This window comes from Orussus abietinus, unplaced genomic scaffold (genome assembly GCF_000612105.2).
Source record: "Orussus abietinus isolate OABI.00-Male unplaced genomic scaffold, Oabi_2.0 scaffold25, whole genome shotgun sequence".
In the NCBI taxonomy this organism is placed as follows: Eukaryota; Metazoa; Arthropoda; class Insecta; order Hymenoptera; family Orussidae; genus Orussus; species Orussus abietinus.
Window position 1 is genome coordinate 205,842 of NW_019394504.1, and position 23,620 is coordinate 229,461.

Here is a 23,620-nt window from a genome sequence, read left to right on the forward strand (position 1 = left end):
CGCCACATTTATTTCACTAAAACAGCCCACCGATAAATATAAATAAAAATGATTTTCACGAGTTCCTTAAGAAAATTGCAAGATTTAAAACGTACTAGGAAAAAGCCATTTATTTCTTATTTTAATAATGCAATACGATGTGGAAGAAAAATGTTAATCTTAGCTAGTTATAACTCTTTCAACTGCGCGTTATTAGTGTAGGTCGTGTATCTTAAGATAACATGAACGTCCTTAAGATAACGATTGCTCGAGGTAGTTCGGAGTTGTAAATATTTCATTTAAGTCAACTCACGTATTCTATCACATTTTTTAAGTGACGGTTCATTGTGTTCCATTGAGACTCGTTATCAGGGGGGTGTGACGGAATAAATGCACTTTCATGCAACATTCGTTAATACTAGATATTAAAAATACTGATAGCAATCTGAAAGGCACATCGATTTAGGCGTTCTTTTTTAAAGATTCTTTTACGGTCATTTCCGCCGAGGCCATTAATTTGGAAAATTCGGAATTCGGGTTTGAGAGGAGATTCTTTGGCTCGTCGAACTCCGATACTCGGCCATCCGCCATTACAAGGATTCGATCGCAGGATAAAATAGTTTGTAACCTGTGTGCTATCGTTAAAACTGTACAATGCAAAAATTCCTGTTGTACCGTAGCTTCGAGCGCCGTCTCCGTTTCCGGATCAACCGCAGCGGTGGCTTCGTCCAGGACCAATATCTAAAATACAAAGTCCCCGCTTAACTTGACAGAAAAGGAAACGCAAAATTATGGAAAACGTACCTTGCTTCGACGGAGCAAAGATCTCGTCAAGCAAAGAAGCTGTCTTTCGCCCATACTCAAATTATCTCCACCAAACCCTACGGCGGCATCCAACTGTCCAGGAATAATCTGCACCCTTGCTTTCAGCTGTGTTTTTTCCAGTGCCTCCCAAATTTCAGCGTCCAGGTGAATCTCGAACGGATCTAAATTTGATCTACGAATACGGATTGAATCAGGACGGTGATAAAATTAATTATCAGCGACAAATATCTACCTGATAGTTCCACTGAACAGTACAGGATCCTGTGGTACGATGGATAGCTTGCTCCTGAGTAACTCCAATTTTACTTGAGAGATATCTACGTTGTCGATTTTAATTCTCCCACTGGAAAGCTTGACCAGACTGAAGAGTGCCGTAGTGAGGGAGCTCTTGCCCGATCCCGTTCTTCCTACGACTCCTGAAGGAATTAATTGGATAATAAAAAAATTTGCCCAAGTTGACATTGTTTGTTGATCACGTAATTTCTCACCTATTTTTTCCCCAGGCTTGACATGGAACGTGACATTTTTTAAGACAAGCGGCAAGCCCTTTCGGTACCTCATTTGTACGGCATCAAATTTAATATCACCACCAGGCGGCCAATCGTCTGGAAGATTCTCTAGGCACTTTCTCCCGTCGTGTTCGTTCTCCAAAGTCTAAAATAGTTCCACGTCGAAAGGGCGTCCTCGTATAATCTAATTCATCACCCCGAGCGATTTAAGGAATAAGTAATTTGAAGGATAAAAACGTCACTCACGCGCAAATAATCCTCCATCTTCTCGACGCTTATAAACTTCATCTCTGTTTCAGTGATGACTCTTACGGTGTAATGGAATACTCCAGAAATGTGAACACAATATGCCAACGCTAAACCTGCCAGTGGAGGAGGTACATGACCTTTAAAAAATGTCACCAACAACGCCGTCACGCATATTGCCAGTACAGACAGATTATCGAAACGAAACGCCAGCCATCGGATCGTGGAATTGCATACGTACATGCAAGCATTGTTGAAGTCAAACAATTGTACGAATCTGGAAACATGACGAAGCTGGTAATTATCAGCGACTATTTAGGGGTAATTAAAAATTGGCAGACTCGAGTAGCTAATGGAACCATGAGTCGATAATCAAGATTATTCAAAGGAAAGTTAAACTTGAAATCTACCTTAGTAGAAATCACATTTCCATTTGCTACTCAAGCGATAGAATCGATTTTACTTTGCCATGCTCTCATCCTCCTTATTGAACGCACGAATTGAACTCAATCCTTGAATCGTCGTTGTGATAAAACTGAATATAGGAGATCTGGACACATTTTCTATTCGTCTTAAGTCTCTGGCTGCAACTCTGAAAAGTAATTTTTTTTTTTCATGTAAGAAATTATGCAGCTTCGTCCGAATTGGAATTATTACTTCGCAGTCCTTAAAAAGACGAGAGATCATACCTAAATACTTTTCCGATGTAATAATAGAGGGCGCCCAGAACTACGAGGGGCACCATAAACCATGGAAACACTACACACACGCCGACAACAGCAAATAGTATGACGATAACATTCTGAATGATGGTTTCCAAAGTAAATGGCAACCTGTTGTCAACTGCAAATGGATTAGAAATTATACATTATTAATCCCGGATTTTTATCGAGGAAGGAATTATTTCTACCTTCATCTATGTCTCGGCTGAACATGTTTTGTATCCTTCCTACTGGCGTGGTCTCAAAAAATCGCATCGGTGCGGCTATTATTTTTTTCAACACTGCGTTATGCAAAGTAGTCGACGCCTTTATCGCAGTGCGAGTTATAGCAAAGCCGCGGATAAAACTAGTCAACAGAATGACTCCGATGCTGGCCCCATATATCGTGTAATAAAATTCAAAATCTGGATTGTCTTTCAAACTTCTCGAATGTTCCATCACGGTTCCATTTCCTCCTTCGCGAGTATAATTCTGCAAAGAGCCAACGACTTTTATCAACGTCACTGGACGGTTCCGATTCTAGGGAATCGTTAATCCATGCCACTAAGGAGTTGCAAAAATTATACTCACCCCGCCCTTCGCGTTCAGCCAAATGGCGAGCCACCAAGAGCTGAATACCGTGCTACCAACGTTCAGAAAAAATGCGAAGACTACTAAAACAACTATCCAGTAACCACCGGCCGCTCTGATGTACGCACGGTACGCACGGGTCTTGATATCACCGTGCCCAGTTTTCTCCGCCGTAGTCAGCTTACCATCTACAAGTAACAAACTATGGTACAACTACCCTACATTCGATGTTGCATTTTTCCCATGCAAATTTGTAGGGGTAAAATAAGAGGACACGTTAACTCACCGGCCTCGTTACCTTCGAGTTCATCTTTGGTACAAGTATCGGAAGTAGCGTTCGACCCGCGATACCCATCGAATTCGAGACCATCCTGTGAGATTCCCTCCTCTTCTGTAGATTTCCTACGAGTTTTCGAGAAGACTCTCGGTTAAATTTAACTTAATGTATTTTATTCATGCAAAATTAATAGTAAAGCTGCCATACTCAGCGGCAGAGTCCGCTTCAGGTTCCGAGCACCCCGCTTCGACCATGGAGGTGTACTCTCCGTTCAATGCAAGAAGTTCTTCGTGTGTCCCGTGCTCCACGATTTTTCCCTTCCGCATCACGTAAATCTCGGCGCATCGTTGCAGGTACTGAAACCGATACAACGCTGAGCCAGACTCAGTTCCCGTATTTAAATTAAATACCCGAACATTACATACTTTCACTTGATGGGTCACGAGGACGACGGTCTTGGATCGCAAGTCCTTCAGGATCAAGTCCTGGAAAACGCGAGGACCGACGTGCGCATCAAGGGCACCTAGCGGGTCGTCCAGGAAGTAAATGTCGCTGCACGGTAAAAAAATGTCTCATAAAATAATCCCTCCGACTTCCTTACAAGTGACGTAGCGTGTAATTAGTGTAATTACCGGTCGGCGTAATAGGCTCGGGCTAAAGCGACTCTCTGTTTTTGACCTCCTGACAGATTAATTCCTTTTTCCCCTATTTCCGTGCGGTCGCCAGCTGGCATTGCTTTCAAGTCTTCGGTCAAGCAACAGGCAGATATCGCCTCTTGGTACCGACTAGGATTATAGTCATGACCGAAGAGAATGTTTTCCCTCAAAGTGGCGTTCACGATCCAGGCTCGTTGACTCGTGTAAGCACAAGTGCCGTCTCTCAACAGTTGTCCTTCTTTGATCTGCAGTTGTCCCAGACAGGCCAACAGAAGACTAGACTTTCCACTGCCGACGTGGCCGCAAACGCCGACCAGTTTACCCTTTGTCACCTCGAAAGTGACGTCGTCCAGGAGTACGACGCTTTCGGCGTTCTCGATATTTCCCGCTCCTCCAACGTTCAGACGCTCGCACGCCTCTTGCTCCTCCGAATTGTTCTCCCTGCAAATGTCCGCGGAAAAAAGGATTCTTCCTACGGGACGAATAGCAAACATCCGTTTCACCGATTTCCCAAGATTGACATGGCTCCGCATGAAGGTGTACCATTACTTTTATCGAATTTCAGGGAACTTACTGTTTTCTCTTTATCTTCAGACTTTTAGAAGTAGAAGTTGGATTCTTCTCCTGGCCTGTATAGCGATCGCAGACGAACGTTCCGTTTACAATGGCCAGCGCCTGAGATGTGACTATTGGTCTCGATATCGGGCAGCTCTCACTTTTCAGTAGTAAAATGCTCTGATTACAGTGAAAAAAATAAAAAATTAATTAATGACGTTTTGCTGCATTTTCGTGGAATAAGTAAAAAGAAAAATATGAAGTACACACCTTCAGCCTATCGATTGATACGGTAGCCTCGTAAACATTGCCCGCGGCATATTGCAAATTGTTAAACGAATTACGGATTTGTGTATTGTAGAACGATACGAGGGGAAATACCTGAAAGTAAAATATGTCAGATAATGCGACTTTAAATTATCTCGTGTACATTGCAATTTAGTTTATTACCTGTGCAGCGGTTAAATCATAACCGGCTGAAACGTGTGCTAGGAAAGTTATGATCGCAGATATTACCGGAGCTGCAGGTGCCAACGATACGGCGATGCTTTGAAAGTAAGCCGTCTTCATCAATCTGTTTTGCTCTTTAGCTCGAACGTCTAAAATTCGTAAATATTGTCATCGCCATATTAATTTTTTTTTTCTTTCTTTCGTGCAGCACTTACCGAGAAGATCCTTGCAAAAATGGTTTTCCCAGGCGTACATCTTGATCAGTCTTATACACTCCAGCATCTCGTTCACCAATCTGATTCTGGTATCGGAGATTCGAACAGTTCCTCTCCTCAAATAGCTGACGAGTCGCGATATCGCGTACTGTCGAAAAAAGATACGGAAAACAGGTAAATGAATTATCGCGCAAAGAGCAGTAACCCAAGTAAAGAGAATATTTTAAAAAGTGGGCGGATTTACCTGAATGGGATAAAACAGGAGGAAGACGATAATTCCCAGAAGAGCCATAGGGCTAAGTAATCGGAGAATGTATATCACTCCGCATATAGTCACTATCGGAACTCCGACAATCAGGGGCCCAGTAATCATCGCATCGTACAGTCTTTGCCCGTCATTAGAGAACATATTAATCAGCTAGGGTAATCGTCAAATAATTTCGTAAAATTTAATTTCGATAAAGGGAGGCGGGTATTTCAAGCGCCACCCCACGTACATCTGCATACAAATAATATCTTGAGATCAACTGGCATTTGCATAGATTGATTTACCTCTCCCGTGCTCTTGTGTCCTAGGTTGTTGAGGGAAATAATTTTTTTGTACAGCAAGGCCAAGCAAGCCGACTTCAGTCTTAGCGCCGTCCTATAGCTCATCGCAAAGGACCAAGTTGCAAACATTATTCGTAGAAAATCGCAGGCAGTCAATAGAAAAGTCCACTTCAATCCATCCCACGTGGTGCCCTCCGGAGACTGGGCAAACTCCAGCAGGTTCCTCATCAAAATCGCCTGTTTAATTAAAAGTACGCATCAGTGGTTTTGTAAGATTCTCAGGGCATAAATTGCAGCGCTCACGTACAGGCCCTATGAAGCCCAGAACGACGGAACAACCGTTCAGGAACAAAGAAGCATAAATCCTGGTGGAAACGAATCTCCAAACCGCAGACCTGAAAGATGCCAGCTTTTCACCTCGCTTCGTCACCTCTTCCAACCATAGCGCTTCCAATCTGAAAAGGTTTCCACATTAATACATCCGCTAATAATCATATACGAGTCTTACCAACGCCCTACCCGATGTACATACAAACTATAAATAATACTACCTCTGAGAATTATAATCACAGACGTCATACGGCGACAAGGCGGGCATCTCTTCGAGGAAAATGCCATCGCGATACGCCTTCCACACATATTTCGAGATCCACGTAAAGGCGATGAAGGAGAAGAGTCCGGCCTCGTCTATAGGCATCACATCCTTCTGCCTGCGAAGAGAAAGGAGAAGGCAATGAATATAAAAATAAAAGATCTCCGATATTCGTCGATATAGTACCTTGACTTCCGCCTCGAGCGTATCGGAATCAAGGTTCGAAAAGCCTCGTTGTATCTCTCGACTCCTCTGCCCGGGACGTATCGCACAGCCTGCCTTTGATTGTACATTCTCCGCTACTGTCTCCTCGACGCGTCACGGCGCATTCGACTGCTATAATTAGCTCTTACAAAATCTGCATCGAAGATCGGCTCAAGGATTTGGAGAGTCCAGCTTCGACCGCGGCCTCGAATCGTTGCTTCTCCCGCCGATCAGTCGCTCGTGTCTACCGAGACAATTGATATCAATTTACCACCTTGTATCTCCAATTATTATCAATAAGTAATTCCTGCCGCGGTTTGAAAAAAAATTTCGCAAATTTTCCGAAACACCAGTGCAAGGATTTCTGAAAGTCCGACGAGCTTAACCCGCGACTACAGGTAACATTAAATGATACCTGGATTTTTCCCTCGATTGATATTGAATAAACGTGCCCATAATTATGAAAGTGGTCTAAGTCAAAATTGAAAAAAAAAAAATGAGTTTATCAGTTATTTCACGCCACATTATTTCAAACTAAATTAATTCAATGTAATTTCGAAACAAAAAATATATGACTTAGACCACTTTCATAATGATGGGCACAAATTAGAAGGAGAGGATTTTTCCTTCCCGCTCGCCACTCACGTGTCAAGAGGGCAAAGCCCTTTCGAAGATCCTGGAGATTTCTTCGTTCACGATTCCCTTGATTCTCAGAGATATATCCCTCCTCAAAGACGACGAAAGATCTCGCTGTTTACCCCTCGAGGCTTCGGATCCTATTTCAATTGCCGAAGGGAGCACGGACGGGAGTATCTCGGGTGTTATCGGTGCGACTGCACCGTCACTCCGGTGATTAAGGACCGTTTACGATATTATACTTGCGATTAGACGATTACGAGTGGGCGAGATCGTGCGATAGTAACACCAGCCAAGAGGAACGCCTTAACGTCCATGCTGGGTAAGGTGATCCCGGTTACAGGTTACTTGTCGATCGGAACAATTAAACTGACGTTCCCAAGGACGCTGAGCCTTTTCGAGACACGCACCGCGTCGACCGCGCCCACGTGTCGAGCAGTCGCTGCTTACTGGGTGTCTATACACTATGCCGATAGCATAGTCCAAGGGAAAATTTGCGCTATCTAGCGGGAGCCTGACAGATAATTTATTCGTAATAATAGTTTTCTTAACGAACAAGGTCTGGGTGTAACATTCAGACGTTACCAATCGGAATCGCATGACTAGCGGCGCAATCTCCGGCAAAAGTCAATGGCACCGTCCGGTTGAGTAATTGACTTTTGTCAAGCTCTCCCAGACACGTGTACAAATTTACAGCGCTAATGAGCTCCGAAAGGTCCATAAATTGGGAACGTTTCAATGTGGATATCGAAACTTCGTGGGGGTTCGCTTATCAGCGAACAGTCGGGAAATCGGCCCCTGGTCGAAATTGTTTACGGTGGGTGCGTCATCGCGAAAAAGATCTTCGCCGTATCTTCCTCGCCTTGCGTTGGTTTTCCCAAAGGCACGATTAAGACTGCAATCCAATTCGCCTTTCTAAATCCTTAATATTTATTTATCAGGAAAGTACAATTCACAATGACTACACATTGTCTGCTCCGACACCGATTCTTACCTTGAAGAGACCATCGCGGTTTCCCTCGGACCAAGACCTATCGGATCCCCAAATATCTTTTCTTCTTTCAGGTATAAAACGTTAAACTTTAAGGAGCGCGACTATTCGCAACAAGCGTAACCGCATCTTTACCGCAACAAAGGTGAAGAACACTTCTTATGTAACCGAAACGAACGTCCGCTAGTAGGAAATAAATAAGTCTTAGTCGTATTTAATCTAAGGCTACCATCAATGAATATCAGTTAAGTTGACATCGCTAAATCGAAGTAGAATTCCGCCGCTACGGTCGTAATCACCCCGATAACCAGTCAGCCCTGATTTGAAAAACGTTGAGAGAGATTCCTTCAAGGTGTAAGAAGTGTAACGAGAAAATTATACGCTGTCGGTGTGTGATCGAGCTTTAGTATTAAATCGCATACCCTTGTACATAAAACCTTCCTACGAGGCGACCCAATTCCAAAGTCGCAAAATAATCGCCCGAAGATTATTCGAATCTGGAACGAGAGAAAATTTCCTAAAGGTCGCCCGCTTACGTAAGGATGAAAAACGACGAGTTATTTCCTAACCGGCTTTCGGGGATATTTTACATAATCGAAAAATCGATTTTCAAATAGACGTACCTCGCGGCTCCTTCGACAAACCATTTACGTAAGACGTACTCGAAACAAAAATCGCGCCTTTCTCCAATTCAGACATAGAATTTCAACGTGAGGTTCGTTTTCTCGTTTCATACCTATATCGACGAGTTTCCTCGTCGAGCATACACGTACATATCCGTTACACTAAATTCCATGGAAAATGATTCTTACCAACTATAGGTCTACCTTAACGTTACTTCATCTTAACATTAATACCTATCTGTTTCCTCTAACGACCAAGAAATTAGAGCACAACTGCTTCGTAACTTGAATCCACTCTAGTTGCAGCATCATTCTTTTTGGTGTAATATACACGTTTACAGCATTAACTCGGACGATTTTTCGGCCGAGCACCGCGTTACCCGGTTGCTCTCTTCCGTAAGAGTGATGCCATTACGAGGGTTCTTCGTCCTTCGTTGTAACTAACATTGTAAGTAGTTACCCCGGCTTTGCCAAAAGTCGTCCCACTTACGATTGCAACGTCGATTTCAGTACTTTGAATTTTGGCAATTTTTTATCGCCGGTTAATGAAAAACTGCCGAGATCTGTCTCAGAAACTATTGTAATTACTCCCCCCGAGCTGGCTGCTGTATCCACGGCTGCTGGGAGAGTAGCCCGACCTGAAGCTGTTGCTCAAACCTGGACGAGAAAAGCGGACTAATCAATCGAGACTCGAGGCGACTGTTTAACGGAAAGGTCAGTTTCCTCGAATGGACTCAATGAAATTCCGCAAGTACCTCCACAGAAGTTTCCGATGCCACCCAGCGACATGCCGCCGCCCCCGCCGCCGCTCGAGCTGTTCGTAGAGTTGAGGAACAACTCGATATATCTGTGAGACATGTGACTCTTGTCCTGCGCCGAAAACAAATGAGAAAAAATTAGAGTAAAGAAATAAGTGGTTCCTTCCCTAAACCCCAAAGCGGTGGAACAACCTTGAGCATCGCTTTAACGGCCTCCTCGTGCGTGGCGAACTCCACGTCGGCTTCCCCGGATGCGCGGCCGCTGTCCTCGAGAATAATCCGAATATTAACGGGAACGATGGGTCTGAAGAACTGGGGGGAAAGAAATAAAACGTAAGTACACGGCCATTACAGGCGGACAGGAATTCCACCGATAACTCACATCCGCTATATCCTGCTCGGTAGCTCTAAACGGTAGTCCGCGCATGTGTATGCAATGCACGCCCGAACTTCCGGTCCAATTGTCGCCGCTGCTCCGGAAACTTCCGCCTTTCATGTCCAATCCACCTCGCATCCCCATACTGCTGCTGCGAGATCCGAAACTGTTGCCACTGCCCCACAAGCCTCCGTCGAAATCTGCGATTGCGTCGAATGGATTATTGACGGTCAATTTTCTCCTTTTTCTCCTCATTTTACTAGAAACGTGGTAATCAAAGGAAGCGTCTCACCCCTGCTCCTAGAAGCCCTTCCGTTGCTGCTGTAGCGATTCATCCCACCGAATCTGTCGCTGAGATCGTAAGGGGCAGGCCTCTGGTTGAAACCGCCCATCGGACCTCCGCGCATTTTCGGTCCGATACTGGCGCGGACTTCTGACAGACTGCTTCGGAATATCTCAATGTATCTGTTGGCCACCGAATTCGCGAGTCAGTCTTTTAATCCACCGACCTAGTCCTTTTCGTTTCTTTACTTAAGCTCGCATTATCGAGAGATTATCGAGGATAGAAAGGAAGGATGCTCGATCCTGTTCGAGACGAGGCCCTCCAAGGAGTCGCCAGACTGGTCGAGGACTCACAGAGATCCGCGACTCGATCAAATTAAATATCCAGCCTCCATGGACGGCAAACCGGAGACAAAATATCATCCAATCGCGGATTTCCTAAGATCCTCCGACAGATCTCACGTCGCCTTGTCGTTTAGCCTAAAATCGCCATTTCTCGGGTCTAGGAACGAACACCGGTGACGCGCGTCGACACATCAAACGTACAAAAAAGACTTCCGATCGAGCGGTTCCAACGGCTTAGACATGTGCATCTCGAGGGAGCGTGGTTGTTACTCGGAAATTTAACATCGAAGAGACGGTACCCGAGTCCGGAGAGACTCGAGTGTCAAAGGAATGGAAAAAAAAAAAAAGAAGAAATTTCTCAAGCCGCGCCTACGGTCATACGGTCGACGTTCAGTCTCGGTTCGACCACTCGTTCGCCGATGTAAGTCAGTACTCGCCTTCGAGCAAGGTTTGTTGCGATCGCACTTTTCAACGAACTCTGGTAACGATCGGACGTGTGGATCGTTCATGCAAGATTCGCGCATACTCGAGGCCCTCTTGTAGGGCTTGGACGAGGTAAAAGTGCGATCGCAGGGAATTAGCATTAGCGTTAAACGAAGTTGATGGTTTACTACCTCCGCAGTGCCCTCCCTCGGTCCTAGCACCGCTACCGCGGTTACGGCGGTAAGGGTTAGGTAAACTCTCCCATGGGATTCGGGGCTCGTTGACGAGCGACGATGTAAGGGGCCACCCACCCACGGGTCGAGCCTCGGTCGGGCCAACAGTACATTTCTCACGGGTGATTAAGCGTCGTACCGTTCAATTTTCCTTAATCGCGTCTTTAGGAAGACAGTTCCACTACCGGTCGTTAGGTTCTTCGTAATCGACTCACGCTCGGATCGAGGGAGATCTTTTCAAGGATTATTTTCCGAGACGGCGTCATGGGTCTGGCGCGCAACTCCAAAAGGAATTAAAGAAAATGATCCTTTTAGCAGAAGCTTCGCAAAGCGCGACCGAGGTTTCTTAGAGACGAGAAACATCCAAGGGGAAACGAGCAACGTTCGAGTAAAGGAACTGTCCCTCCTTAAAGACCGTTTCGCGCTATCATCTATCGATTGAGTACGCCTACTTGTTCTACGATCGTAAAATGATATTGAAAAATCATAAGTATACCCAGACCCGGCTAGCATCAGTGCCCCACCTGTGTCCTATCTTTTCCTTGTGTTTCTGCAGAGCGCGCTCCGCAACATCTTTGTTAACAAATTGAACGTAAGCCTCCCCAGTACTGCGGCCCGTGTAGTCTGTCGGTAGCGAAATCCCGTTCGGCAATATCTCCAACCCTGACCCACACATAATCAAACAACGACATTGTAGCGAGTAACACCCATTAGACAATATAAAATCTTCAACTTATTAAAACCCTTACAGAGCAAGATCGATTAGTTCTCTTAACATACGTGCAAGTACCCCGGTTTGAACGAGCAGATTTACTTTACCGCATACGTCGGTTCAATGCTGTTCGCTCCAGAGTCAAGACTTAAGTTCCAACTACGTTTTTGAGACTACAGACGCAAAATTATAACAATATTGATTTTCTTAAGCTTTAACAGGAACGTCAGCGTTAACGATAAACTGTGAAAGCAATACTCAAGACGAATGTAAATTTTAAAGTTTGGAACAAAAAATTGCGTTTATCAATTGGAGCTTTAACGACTCTTTTAAGACTTTACATTCATCGCTAGTATTTACGCTTTGCTCTTTGATGATAAAAATCATTTCGAAGTTGTTACTTAATGTAAATCGAAATTAGAACGTACGGATTTAACAGCCAACAAATTTTATGATAAAATGAAATAAAAAATAAAATTACATATGAACTATAACGAATTTTAATATAATTAAGATAATCAAGTCTCGGAATAAAATACTTTCATACCTGAGAAGAATTGAGCTATTTCCTCTTTAGAGCAGCCAAACGGCAACCCACGTAGCCTGACACAGCCGTCGTCCATGGCATTTTCCAAATTTAAACCACTTCTCTTTACGACCCATTCCATTTCACCTCGTTTTGCTTTGAAAACTAGGAATTAAGGAAGAAACCGTTATGCATCCTGTGATTTTCCTAATGTAGAAGCATTCGTGTAAAGTATACGTACCTTCGATGTACCGATGTCCCATATGATCTCTATCCCTTTTACAAGCTTTCTCGATGTCTTCCTCGGTTTCCATCTCGATGTATGCTTCTCCGCTAGGACGGCCTTCGCGTGACATGGTCATGTGAATACCGGCCTTACCGTGAGAAATACTACAATCGCTAAAGAATTTCATGATTTCGTCGACAGTGGTAGACCAGGGAAGTCCTCGCAACTTAACTACGTAGCCCTCGTCGTCGTGATCTCCGTTTCCGTTAGACATACTGCACTGGCTCCTAAATAAATAATAAATAAGTTTTAATGCTACAATACTAACGCATTTACGTATTGCCATAGAATCTAAAATCGTTCCGATAGAAGACGAGATTACATTGGTTCTCTGCATCAGAAATCATAATGCTTCACAAATTCGTGCTTAGACGCGAGAGAAAAGCACAAACCGAAAATTGTGTAAATTTCCGCCGGAAACAAAAAAGCGAGATAAATCGAAGGTCGTTGGTATGCGGCGATACAACCAGCACGAGTCAATGTGCGATTTTAGCAATATAATCGTCCTCGGCTAAGGTATATAATAAAAAATTAAGAGCTCAAAAATACGAGATTTGAAAGGAATATTTCTACTTCAGGTAGATCGTCCGTAAAGAGATTTCTAGGCCAGATACGAATCCGCTGCCGACAGGGTGAAAAATTTCTTGATTACATGACGCTAACCCACCCACTTTTTCACGCTTTCCCTGTGAATATACTTACAGTTTTCTGGATAGTCAATTAAACGTAGGAGAAAACCACACGGCTCTGCCAAGCGATTGCAGTTAGAGTAGAACGTTCTTGAGATTTGTGGAAGTCCCACTACGTCTACTGCAACTGGCTGCACACCCAACGAAAGGTACGAAAAATACGAAGAGCGAAATGGCGTCACTCCGTCTTGGCTTCGTTTCGGCTCGATTCCGCCCGCATCCCCTCCCGGAGGAGCCAACCAATCAGAGAAGAGTTCAAGTTCCACTAAGAGCGTCGGATGTCGTACAGAGCGCGGCGCGTTCACGAGTAGAAAATGAAGAACCAATCGGAACTACGCTTAACCTCGTGCGTCACTTCCGTCGAAGTTTTGATTGGCTTTCCATGCAGATGCGTTGACGCATCGCGCTCAGTGGACTCCAGCTTAACAGGAAGTTACTTATCCCATATTTAGGCGCGTTTACAAAATCACCGTTTTCACGCGTCTTCTCACTGGCTAACAACTTTCTCCCAGAAATGTTAAACAGTTCCTTGATGAAAGTTCATTCAGTAATGACATTGATAACAACATTGATATCAATAGCAACAATTTTTTTAGGTTTTCACGTATTATAATCTGTATTTCAAAAATTATTCACGTAATTTTTAATAATCGAAAGCACGTTTCTGATTTCGCGCGCCGGAAGCCCTGTCTCTTCGAGCTTCCTGTATCAGGTGGGCTGCAGACAACGCTGTTCAGTGCGTACGTTTTTGATGGAATTATTTAATAAATAGTGACTTTAAGTAAAAGATATCGAATTCGCTGCGTTGTGTTAATATGCGAGAATAATAAAAGTTTATAACTTCTGCAGTATACCATTTAAATAATTAGATGTTAGTGGATTAAAATTTGACGACGTGAGTGCCGATCGCACGGAGAATTCGGCATTCGGCTGTCAAAAAGTCTTTCCGAATATTCTTCTATCATAGTTTGAAATTAATGTAGAATGTAGAAATAGTTTCGCGAATAAAATTTAAGAAATGTTAATTGCCAAAGAATGTTATAACAATTCGTACGTAAAATCATTTGTGACATTTTCAGACAAAAATGGCGCCTAAGAGAGGAAAGGTTCAGAAGGAAGAAGTGCAACTCTCCCTCGGGCCTCAAGTTCGAGAAGGAGAATTCGTTTTTGGCGTCGCCCACATTTTCGCCAGTTTCAACGACACATTTGTTCATGTAACCGATTTGTCTGGCAGGTTGGCATATTATTGCGATTACTTTTTCCAAAACATAACCTCTTTACCTAACCTCTGGATGATAAACTCGACGTGTACGTAATTTAATTATCGCGGTTTTCAGAGAAACTATTGCTCGTGTCACCGGAGGAATGAAAGTAAAAGCTGATCGTGATGAGGCATCACCTTATGCTGCTATGTTGGCAGCACAGGTAATTAATTTTTGGTGAATGATCAAATATGTTACCATAGAGTCTAATGTACATTGAACTCATTATAAATATCTTGCATATAGGATGTCGCAGAAAAATGCAAATCGCTTGGTATTTCTGCATTGCACATTAAACTCAGAGCAACCGGCGGTAACAAGACGAAAACTCCTGGACCAGGTGCTCAGTCTGCATTGAGAGCTCTTGCTCGATCTAACATGAGGATCGGTCGTATCGAGGATGTCACGCCGATTCCTTCTGACTCTACACGCCGAAAGGGAGGCCGTCGTGGTCGCAGGCTTTAAAGGACTTACTGTACTATGTATGGTTTGCTATCTTATTACAATAAATTTATAAAATTAATATACTTTATTCTTTTTGCTATTGTAACTGCCCTGATTTGGTTTATTGTTAGAAATGGTAATTAATAAGATAAGTTTAGTCATTCTTTTTTTTATTCATTAATATGAAGATAGAATACAAGTTTCATATATAATTACATATTACTACAGTTATTTCAAGCAAGAAAGTCATGAATTGTTGAAAGTTAAGTGCTAATATAATGTATTAATTCACAAATGTGTGAAATTATATACCAACAAGCTTTCCAAGAGTGAGGAATAATTTTGCCTTTAGATCTAACTGTTGCGGGGTTTTATGTTCTAATGTCGCAATGGTGTTGACATATCCATGCTGCATAACAAGACCCACAATAATATTCTCTTGATTCTCTATGGATTGTTCACCCCTGTGAGGTGTAACTTGTAATCGTACAATTGCTTTATTTCCTTTTCGCCACACAACCAAACTATAAATCATAAATATATTGAATGCGCTTTAAATTCTTATGAAGTTGTAAATAGTAACTTACTTTGGATCATCTTGAAAATTATGCGTATCACCAGTATCATCATACTCAGCTGCATCATCTCGAGGTGGTAAAATCAATGCACTTTGAGGTAAAGAAATGTTTGCACCAGGAATAATCGTAATGGATTTTGGATCTTCTGTGACAGATACTTGACGAACCGCAAATGGCAGAAGATTAGGTGAATCAAAACCCTAAAGATTATAAAAATTGTTATAAAGGAAATAAAATATACGCGTTAATGAAAAATGTTTAATCTCACCATTTGTATATTTTCTCGTTTAAGTTCTTCCATTTCACCAGTTTCTGTTATAGTAGTTGGTACAGTTGATGTTTCCAATGGCAGCAAAATTATTTGAGTTTGATGTTGTGTTGGATTACAAAATTTTAGAAGTAATTCACTTGATATGCCTGCTCGTAAAGGTTCACATGTGACTATGCGGACTTCTGGAATGTGATAGCTAAAACCATTTTAATTATAATTTAAGAATCTCTACTTTGGTAAAAAATTAAAATTGTCAATAATGCAAAATCTTACAAGGCAGTCAGCTGAATTTTGAATTTGATGGACTGAGAGCTGAATTCTGGTTTACTGACATTGTGCTCGCAGGTTTTACAGCGCAGAGACCTTTTGACAAGAAGTTGTTTATGCTGAGGACGTAGCTCATTAATTCTTTCAGGTTGCATGTCTGGACGTTGCAACCGTTGTTCCAATGTAGTAACTATCATATATAATTACCCAATTATAATAATAAAATGAATATTTGTAGTTTCTATTTGCAATTTAGTATAAAGATCTTACTTTTAGTTATATCGATTACTTCTGTAAATATTCCTGCAGGTAAAGTCTCAACATCTTCAGATGCTATTGAAGGTGAAGGTTGATCACTATTCTGAGACTGAGCATCCCAGACTGAATGAGGCTGACCTATACGCTTCCGAGCAATTGCTGACGTTAGATCAAATGGTTCCTAAAAATATCATTTATTAACATGAAATTCAATGATCTTATTTCAAATTATATATACTTACAAATTGTGCAAAAGGACGCTTGGCACGAAATTTCTTACGTTCGCGTTGTTGCTTCTCCTTTGAAACCAAAATTTTGTGATACTCAATTAGAGCACTAATTCTTATTGTATGAGGATTCTCTTGTTCTGGCCAACCTCCGGTTGCTGAGCAGCAAAGTAATAATATATTCCATTATTTTAATATACTATAAATAATATATTTTAATACATACCAACATACTGATCCGGTATCCCAGCATCACGTGAGGTCCACCGACATAAAGAACAGGATAAATAATATACTTTTTTTGGAGTAGCTTTAACATCTTTACCATCATCTCCACTATTTGCAGAAGACGATGGCCTCGACGGTGCGTGTCCAGCACGCGTTGACAGCGTTTGAAAACAGCATGGACAATCAAAGCAATTTGAGCATCTAAAAATGAAATTTCATTACACTTTGATTGCAGATGAACCGTTAAAATATAACCATAATTGGTTAGTAACCAACTTGTTCTTTTTCAGACGAGCTTCAGCCGATGGCAAATTTTCCATACAGTTAGGACAATAGTGAGAGTCAACCTGTTGGGAGCAATTGGTTTGTTGTTAAAAATTCTAAATTTTAATGCAATACTCAGTTTAACGAGTTGAAAAGTTACCTCATGACAAACGCAATATCCACATCGAATTTTTATGCAGTGGCGACAAAAATAAATTTTTGAAATTGGTTTCAGAGAGCCGCAGTTACATGCATAACGCACATAATCCGGTTGAAATAAATATGCCATTATCAATGACAAGTTACATGACTTTTCCTAACTTTTTCTAAGTAATCGTAACAAATCTGACGTTTCTTCCAACATAGAATATACCCGTATTGGGTTTCGCCGTTATCGGACGATCACTGCCATCTAGTGGCCGTGTTTGTATGCATACAGAAGGCACAACTATTCTTTTCTTCCCACATGATAATAGGAAGTATATCGTGTTAAGTGTGGAAGAGTTTCGAAGGACTGCCATTAGGTGACAGCGACTCACTATAGCTACTAAATTTGAGGCATTGGTAATCTCTACTTTTCTCTTCGGTTGAGTCTACCCCAACTATTCTTGGAAAATAATGCAAATGTTAAGAAGGTTAAGAACGTCGATAATACTTCAGTAAGATATTAAAAAAGTCAGACATGATACCAATACGATTATTCTTAAGGTAATGTACCCGTTACTTAACTTTATATTGTCGATCGATATAAGCAATTCTTTAATTTGCTTAATTATTTGTAAAGCGTATAATGCCATGATTGCCTATATTAATTTATTAAGTATCTTTAAAAGATCTAGGACAGGTGTAGGAGGATCGATTCAGTGGCTGTACATATCCACAAGACGGTGTAACTTCTCTGATTCCTCTAGTTCCTCGGATTCTTCTGACTCTGATAAAGATGAAAAGCCATCCGAGACAAACAGAAAACAGAAACTTGACAGCGCTGTTTCTGATGTAGAAACTAGGTTAAACGATTTACTAAATATGATGACCAAGGTATTTCATGTTTAAGGATATTGTTTGCAATATTCTTAATTGATGTGAATAAGAAATTAAATGTTTTAGGATATGAAAGTCACAAAGAGTTTGAATGTTGCAATAAGCCCAAGAAAGAAAGCAATTAAGCGTGCTGAGCATAGCATAGACAATCCCTTTGGTTAGTAGAGAATAGTACCAATAAAATAGCAATTTCACGATTAATCAATTGTATTATACACATACGGTTTTACATTTGTTGATATAGAACAAAAATTGAAGTCTGCAGTTGAATCAGTGGCAACATCACTGGGTGGAGATCAAGAGAAAACAAAAAAAGAGTTATTAAGTAAACTTACAGATTCCGATATTAATAAGCAACGTATACCACAAGGAACAAAAGATTCAAGGGACACACCATTTAGGTTTAATTACTTATGCACCACTGTCGTTGTAATCTGTAATATAAACATAATTTGAAATTTTACTTCTTTTTTAGCAAAGGGATATCCAAGGAATCAGCAGGATTACCACCGAAGAAAATCAATATAGGTGAAATGAATCGAGCAAAATTGGTTAAAGAATTACTAGAAGAACAAAGACACCGATCAAATAGATATAAAGAACCAATTCAAACTAATGATAGGACTACATTGTCAAGTAGTAGACCCTCGAAGATAGAAGACAGTGTATATGAGTCAATGGATCAAAAGGTTGGCTATCCAGGAAGATTCCAGCAAATAACAGATAAGCTACGACATGTAGGAAGTAAATACCAAGGAAGGTAATACCTTTTACTCTTTTACCAAAGGAATATCAAAAACATTGTGTCTAATAACGGCATCTGGTTACAGAATTGTAATTGATCATCTGTATGGTTTACCATTAGACATTTTTACCAATGACTCTGTTAAAAATGACAAATCTCCGAAGCTTTCAACATGGGAAGCTTTACAAGAGAGTGAATTGGATCTTATGGTAACTCATCCACCATCAAATATTTTCCAAGAAATGATTTTATGGACCAAGCAAGGAAAACTATGGAAATTTCCAATTGATAATGAACAAGGTATAGTCTTTGAATCTAGATTGCCGCCATTCATAATGTTATTTATCCTTGTATATCTTTAATAAAACATATTTCTTTATAGGAATGGAAGAAGAGCACAATATACATTTTTCAGAACACGTTTTCATGGAATATCATTTAAAAGATTGGTGCCCTAAAAAAGGACCAATTCGGCATTTTATGGAACTGGTCTGTGTTGGATTATCTAAAAATCCTTATATGACTGTTGAGCTTAAGAAATCTCACATAATGTGGTATCGTGACTACTTTGCAAAAAAACAAGATTTACTAAAAGAAATCGGTGCTATCGATGCACCAATACTTACAAGTGACACAAAACAAGTAACATCTTAGTCACACTAGATTTGTACACAATAAAGTGTCATGTTTTCTGGAAAATTTGAATTTGCGTGTAAATTTTATTACACTTTATTATTTCGTCATCTTATAATTTATCAGCATTACATAAAACAGCTTAAATTATCCTTGATTAGATATATACATATAAACAAATTGCTATAACATAATAATAGCTCTTTTCAAAGCTTTCTGTTTATTTTTTATACTTTTATACTTTTGCTTTCTTTTCTTGGTTGCATCTTTGAACAATTGAATGTTTTCACGATCCTCTATGAGACGCTGCATGTACGCCATACCATATAGATTATACCCTATCATATCCTGCAAGGGCAATATTAGAAGATATTAATCCTTTGCATGGCTCCAATTAAATTACTAAGATAGTTATTTTGAAACTTATCAATGTGTAAATATACCTTTAATGCCGATACTCTTTCGAAGATAAGCTGTTGTACTGATTCCAGAATTGGTAGAAGGTTTGAACTTGAAATAATTGGTCCATGATGTGCTTGTATTAAGCTCAATGCTAATCTAGCTAATAATTCCACCTGATAATCACTCTTTAATAGATTCGGGAGCATTCGCAAAATTTCACAGGCAGCAGAAAACGGCAACAGTAATAATGTTTCTTCTAATTCACTGAAGACAAAAGATTGATCGGATAGATAATGAAATGATAGTTTTACTTATTAAATCCTCACCTCAATCGTACACGTTTCACCGTTTCCAAGAAGAATTGTTCAGTGGTTACGCATTTTAAGGCTTGCATTAGTGCTGGAGGTGGTGGTGCAGAATTAGGGTCTATGGCTACTTGCTCGTCATAGTCTTTTGAAATCTCTAAACATTCTAAAATTAACTCCGCCTATATAGAAATATAATGTATATGTATTCTCATTATATTAGTAATATTGTTAGAAAGAAAGCAATAAAAATTAAAATGTTCCTGTATACAGTACCCCTTTCTCGCTGTTGACTGTTTTTCTTGATGGCAGCAGTTGTTGTTTCTGACCCTGAACTACAGTGATATCTCCAGTTGCTAATTCATTTTCTTGTTTTTCTCTTTCCTCTTCGGCCTCATCTTCTAATACCAATGGTTCCATCGTGCGTTCATATATTCTGACTACTCCATCTGACCCACAGGAAGCAATGCACATACCATTTGGTGAAATTGCACAATTCCAGGCTTCTCCAGAATGTCCCTAAATAAAATCAGATAATTAAATAACTCGTTATAATTGTTTAACATTGTAATAATTTAAAAAAGGGGAGAACAAACTCGTAAAGTGATGATTTTTCTAAATATGTCAGCATCCCACTCCTTCACTTTACCATCCTTGCCGCACGTAAACAAGTAATGAGTTTTTGGTACAAATGCAATGCCAGTGACTGAATCGTCATGCGCAAAGAGTGATCTGTGGCAATCGCCGAAATCCATGCCCCAAATTTTGATATTACGATCTGCTGATCCAGTTGCAATAAGAGAGGAGTCACTCGATATGTCCATGCAGAGAACTGGTAACTTATGTCCATAAAGGCATACGAAAAACTAAGAGGAAACAAAGAATTTTTTAATTTATTCACCCTTGGAGATTACTTTAGTAAAAACATTGCAATATTACCTTTAGCGTATCAAAGAAAAATATTTTCACTGTAGAATCAAGTAAGGATATGGCAATGAATCGGCTGTTTGGGCTAATTTTAACACATAGCACACCTTCTTCCAATTTTAATGTTTTGGTATGCAAAACTGACAGTATTTTTGCTTTCGTAAATTCCATACTATCTTTGATCAACTCGAAATTCCAGATTTTTACAGTTTTATCACCTCCACCACTTGCTACTCCTCTCTGCAATGGTATTAATTAATGTTCCAAGAGAGTTTGCAAACCAGGCATTCAAAACTACATACCATGTTTGGAAATAAGGCAATACTCCATAATTCGTGGTTATGGGCAGAAATTTCCTCTAAAATGTCTCCAGAATTGATGTCGATAATCAACATTGAACCACTTTTTAAACCTACTATCAGATGTCTGTCACCAGGAACAAAAGTTAGTGTCAAAACATAGCCACATTCGACGGTTCGTAAACATGACAGTGTAGACCTAAATATTTGGAAGAAAAAATTGTAATAATGAAACGTAAAAAAAATATATATCCATTACCTGTTCCACAATTTGACAGAATCTCCACTTCCTGTTGCAAATGATAAATTATCAGAGCTGAAGCAAATAGCTCTCACATCAGTTCGATGACCATGGATAACTATAGATCGCAAACTCTTTGGCTCGCTATCTTTTTCTAATGCAGATATTGAGTACAATTCGATACTATTATTATTTAAACTAGTGCATATCTGAAATTAATTTGTTATTATTCAATGATGTATATATGATAGATTACCGATTTAATATAATATTTTTAAATACATTATAAATGTACTACCCTCAGCTCATTGCCTCCTCCCATAATCACATCTAGATCTTTTGCTTTATTTGACACTTTAATAACAGGAAGTCTTTTTATTTCATCTTTTAAAGTTGGCGTATTCGAGGGAAGAACTTCCACAGAATTTTCCTCTCTGAAAGAAAAATGATTGACACCATTTTTATTGACTGTTTTGTATCAACTTAAAAGTTCTAATATACGTATATGCATACTTCGCCTCTTTTTTCTTTTCCTTTTTTAATCGCTTTGACATTTTTTGTTTTACAGCATCCGGTGGTAAAAAATAAAATGTTTCTATAGTATTATCAACACCATGGCATACTATAATTTGACCTGTAGCTTCAGTTCTCAATGAAACAACACGTCCCCGTCCAGCTCTTAAAATAACACCAAGTTTTTCACAACGCAATGGATAGTTCTGGCAAGAAATCAAATAATTATGTGAAAATGTTTCTCAAATGCATGATCAAGACAAATTAATTTGGATTATTATAAAAGGCCTTACAGCATCATTCACTTGATTTTCATCGTCAATATTTAAATTTTTTATGTGTTCCTGTATGTCTTGATTATCGACAAAAAATATTTTCCAAACATATAACTCATTGTTATTGCAGCCAGTCACCAAGTATTTATCATCCTTGACAAGCACTAGTTTCCATATCTACAATAAAATGACTTTCAAATGAGACACTTGTTTAAAAGTAGACGTTAACAATGATCCATAAATTATAAAGGATCCTTACTTCTGACCTATGACCTACTAAAGTCCTAAAATTATGTCGTGTATCCAGGTCCCAAAATTTAACATACGTATCTTTACTTGCACTGATAAGAATATTGTGTTTGCTCATGAATGTTACAGCAGTAACTACACCCTTATGCCCTGCCAAACGGCATATTCCTGCCTCTGCGACAACATCCCAAATAATGATGTCGGTATCCTTAAAAGCAATAATAGTGGTATTTATATATGCAGTAAAACAGGATTAAAAAAATAACTACAAAATACCTTCGATCCCGAGGCTAGTCGATGACCCAAAAAATCATAGGCTAACGTGGTAATTGCGGAACGATGGCCAATGAAGGTACTAACATTCTCAGCAGATCGTAAGTCAAACGTTCTTAGTGTACCATCAGCATATCCCACAGCTAAGTAGCGTTTATTAGGAGATGCGGCTAAATACGAAGCATCTGTTGTTTCTCCTAATAAAACTTGTGCCTATAATTAAAAACAGTCTCAAATACTTGGTCCTTTTGCATCTCATTGTGTTTTTGGAAAATGACGTGTTAAAATTGCAAGCTCACTTTTTCACCCAAACGAAGGTCCCAGATATATACGTGTTCGGCTGCGCCTACAGCTACAAATCTACCTTCCTGGCCTTCTAATGTTACGAATACTATATTGCATTTCGAACTTGTAATTACGTTTAAATTACCAGCTGCACCGTATCGTAAGTATTGTTTTGTTAAACCCATTTTAGGGTTTCAGAAGAACAACTATAGTTCAGTGACGGTAAGATTTAAAGATCCAGTCAAAATGAGAATTCAACACCTTTTAACGGAATCAAATGAAACTGTTCCACTATCAAAAACAATTCATCCTCGACCACGTGCTTTCTAACACAACAAGAAATAAGTTGGGAGGTTGCATACGAGCTCAACGGAAGAGGGGCAATCTCCCACTCATCTCTGATT

At 40.2% G+C, this 23,620-nt stretch overlaps 6 protein-coding genes across 9 annotated transcripts; 2 read left to right on the plus strand and 4 right to left on the minus strand.

Annotated features, from left to right (window-relative positions):
- Nucleotides 1-83: 83 nt before the first annotated feature.
- Nucleotides 84-6,063, minus strand: LOC105697670 (multidrug resistance-associated protein 5). Of its 2 annotated transcripts, XM_012421208.2 has the most exons (20): nt 5,861-6,063; nt 5,557-5,790; nt 5,249-5,422; nt 5,005-5,152; nt 4,790-4,938; nt 4,610-4,720; nt 4,359-4,519; nt 3,761-4,225; nt 3,554-3,680; nt 3,336-3,484; nt 3,138-3,253; nt 2,852-3,039; nt 2,470-2,752; nt 2,249-2,402; nt 2,023-2,151; nt 1,560-1,836; nt 1,293-1,458; nt 1,037-1,220; nt 784-976; nt 84-720 (listed from the first exon to the last, which is right to left on the minus strand). In XM_012421208.2, exons 2-20 carry the CDS (start codon nt 5,779-5,781, stop codon nt 442-444), a joined length of 3,678 nt encoding a protein of 1,225 aa, XP_012276631.1. In that variant the 5' UTR covers nt 5,782-5,790; nt 5,861-6,063; the 3' UTR covers nt 84-441. The 2 variants fall into 2 exon arrangements, with proteins under 2 accessions (XP_012276631.1, XP_012276632.1); XM_012421209.2 differs by lacking the exon at nt 5,861-6,063 and having other exon boundaries at nt 5,249-5,390; nt 5,557-5,638.
- A 503-nt stretch (nt 6,064-6,566) lies between these two features.
- Nucleotides 6,567-13,426, minus strand: LOC105697672 (heterogeneous nuclear ribonucleoprotein H2). 2 transcript variants are annotated; one of them, XM_012421210.1, is made up of 10 exons: nt 13,243-13,426; nt 12,496-12,767; nt 12,276-12,419; nt 11,541-11,679; nt 10,026-10,198; nt 9,740-9,933; nt 9,550-9,669; nt 9,355-9,469; nt 6,995-9,274; nt 6,567-6,593 (listed from the first exon to the last, which is right to left on the minus strand). In XM_012421210.1, the coding sequence occupies exons 2-9, from the start codon at nt 12,752-12,754 to the stop codon at nt 9,168-9,170; spliced, it is 1,251 nt and encodes a 416-aa protein (XP_012276633.1). In that variant the 5' UTR covers nt 12,755-12,767; nt 13,243-13,426; the 3' UTR covers nt 6,567-6,593; nt 6,995-9,167. The 2 variants fall into 2 exon arrangements, with proteins under 2 accessions (XP_012276633.1, XP_012276634.1); XM_012421211.1 differs by lacking the exon at nt 13,243-13,426 and having other exon boundaries at nt 6,995-9,256; nt 12,496-12,754.
- A 448-nt stretch (nt 13,427-13,874) lies between these two features.
- LOC105697692 (40S ribosomal protein S14a) lies at nt 13,875-15,014 on the plus strand. Of its 2 annotated transcripts, none has more exons than XM_023432555.1 (4): nt 13,875-13,969; nt 14,309-14,463; nt 14,567-14,654; nt 14,738-15,014. In XM_023432555.1, exons 2-4 carry the CDS (start codon nt 14,315-14,317, stop codon nt 14,954-14,956), a joined length of 456 nt encoding a protein of 151 aa, XP_023288323.1. In that variant the 5' UTR covers nt 13,875-13,969; nt 14,309-14,314; the 3' UTR covers nt 14,957-15,014. The 2 variants fall into 2 exon arrangements, with proteins under 2 accessions (XP_023288323.1, XP_012276687.1); XM_012421264.2 differs by having other exon boundaries at nt 13,903-13,965.
- A 74-nt stretch (nt 15,015-15,088) lies between these two features.
- On the minus strand, nt 15,089-17,392 carry LOC105697690 (dynactin subunit 4). The gene is made up of 9 exons (XM_012421262.1): nt 17,189-17,392; nt 17,041-17,111; nt 16,763-16,965; nt 16,552-16,694; nt 16,322-16,490; nt 16,058-16,241; nt 15,782-15,980; nt 15,523-15,713; nt 15,089-15,459 (listed from the first exon to the last, which is right to left on the minus strand). Exons 1-9 carry the CDS (start codon nt 17,315-17,317, stop codon nt 15,240-15,242), a joined length of 1,509 nt encoding a protein of 502 aa, XP_012276685.1. The 5' UTR covers nt 17,318-17,392; the 3' UTR covers nt 15,089-15,239.
- A 156-nt stretch (nt 17,393-17,548) lies between these two features.
- LOC105697691 (28S ribosomal protein S31, mitochondrial) lies at nt 17,549-19,519 on the plus strand. Its single transcript, XM_012421263.2, has 7 exons — nt 17,549-17,736; nt 17,862-18,066; nt 18,136-18,226; nt 18,314-18,470; nt 18,545-18,829; nt 18,900-19,114; nt 19,197-19,519. Exons 1-7 carry the CDS (start codon nt 17,711-17,713, stop codon nt 19,466-19,468), a joined length of 1,251 nt encoding a protein of 416 aa, XP_012276686.1. The 5' UTR covers nt 17,549-17,710; the 3' UTR covers nt 19,469-19,519.
- Nucleotides 19,520-19,527: 8 nt separating this feature from the next.
- LOC105697689 (WD repeat-containing protein 3) lies at nt 19,528-23,553 on the minus strand. The gene is made up of 14 exons (XM_012421261.2): nt 23,231-23,553; nt 22,935-23,144; nt 22,669-22,866; nt 22,428-22,586; nt 22,135-22,340; nt 21,920-22,055; nt 21,640-21,830; nt 21,384-21,579; nt 21,094-21,321; nt 20,751-21,020; nt 20,431-20,673; nt 20,176-20,336; nt 19,891-20,113; nt 19,528-19,795 (listed from the first exon to the last, which is right to left on the minus strand). Exons 1-14 carry the CDS (start codon nt 23,399-23,401, stop codon nt 19,631-19,633), a joined length of 2,757 nt encoding a protein of 918 aa, XP_012276684.1. The 5' UTR covers nt 23,402-23,553; the 3' UTR covers nt 19,528-19,630.
- Nucleotides 23,554-23,620: the final 67 nt, after the last annotated feature.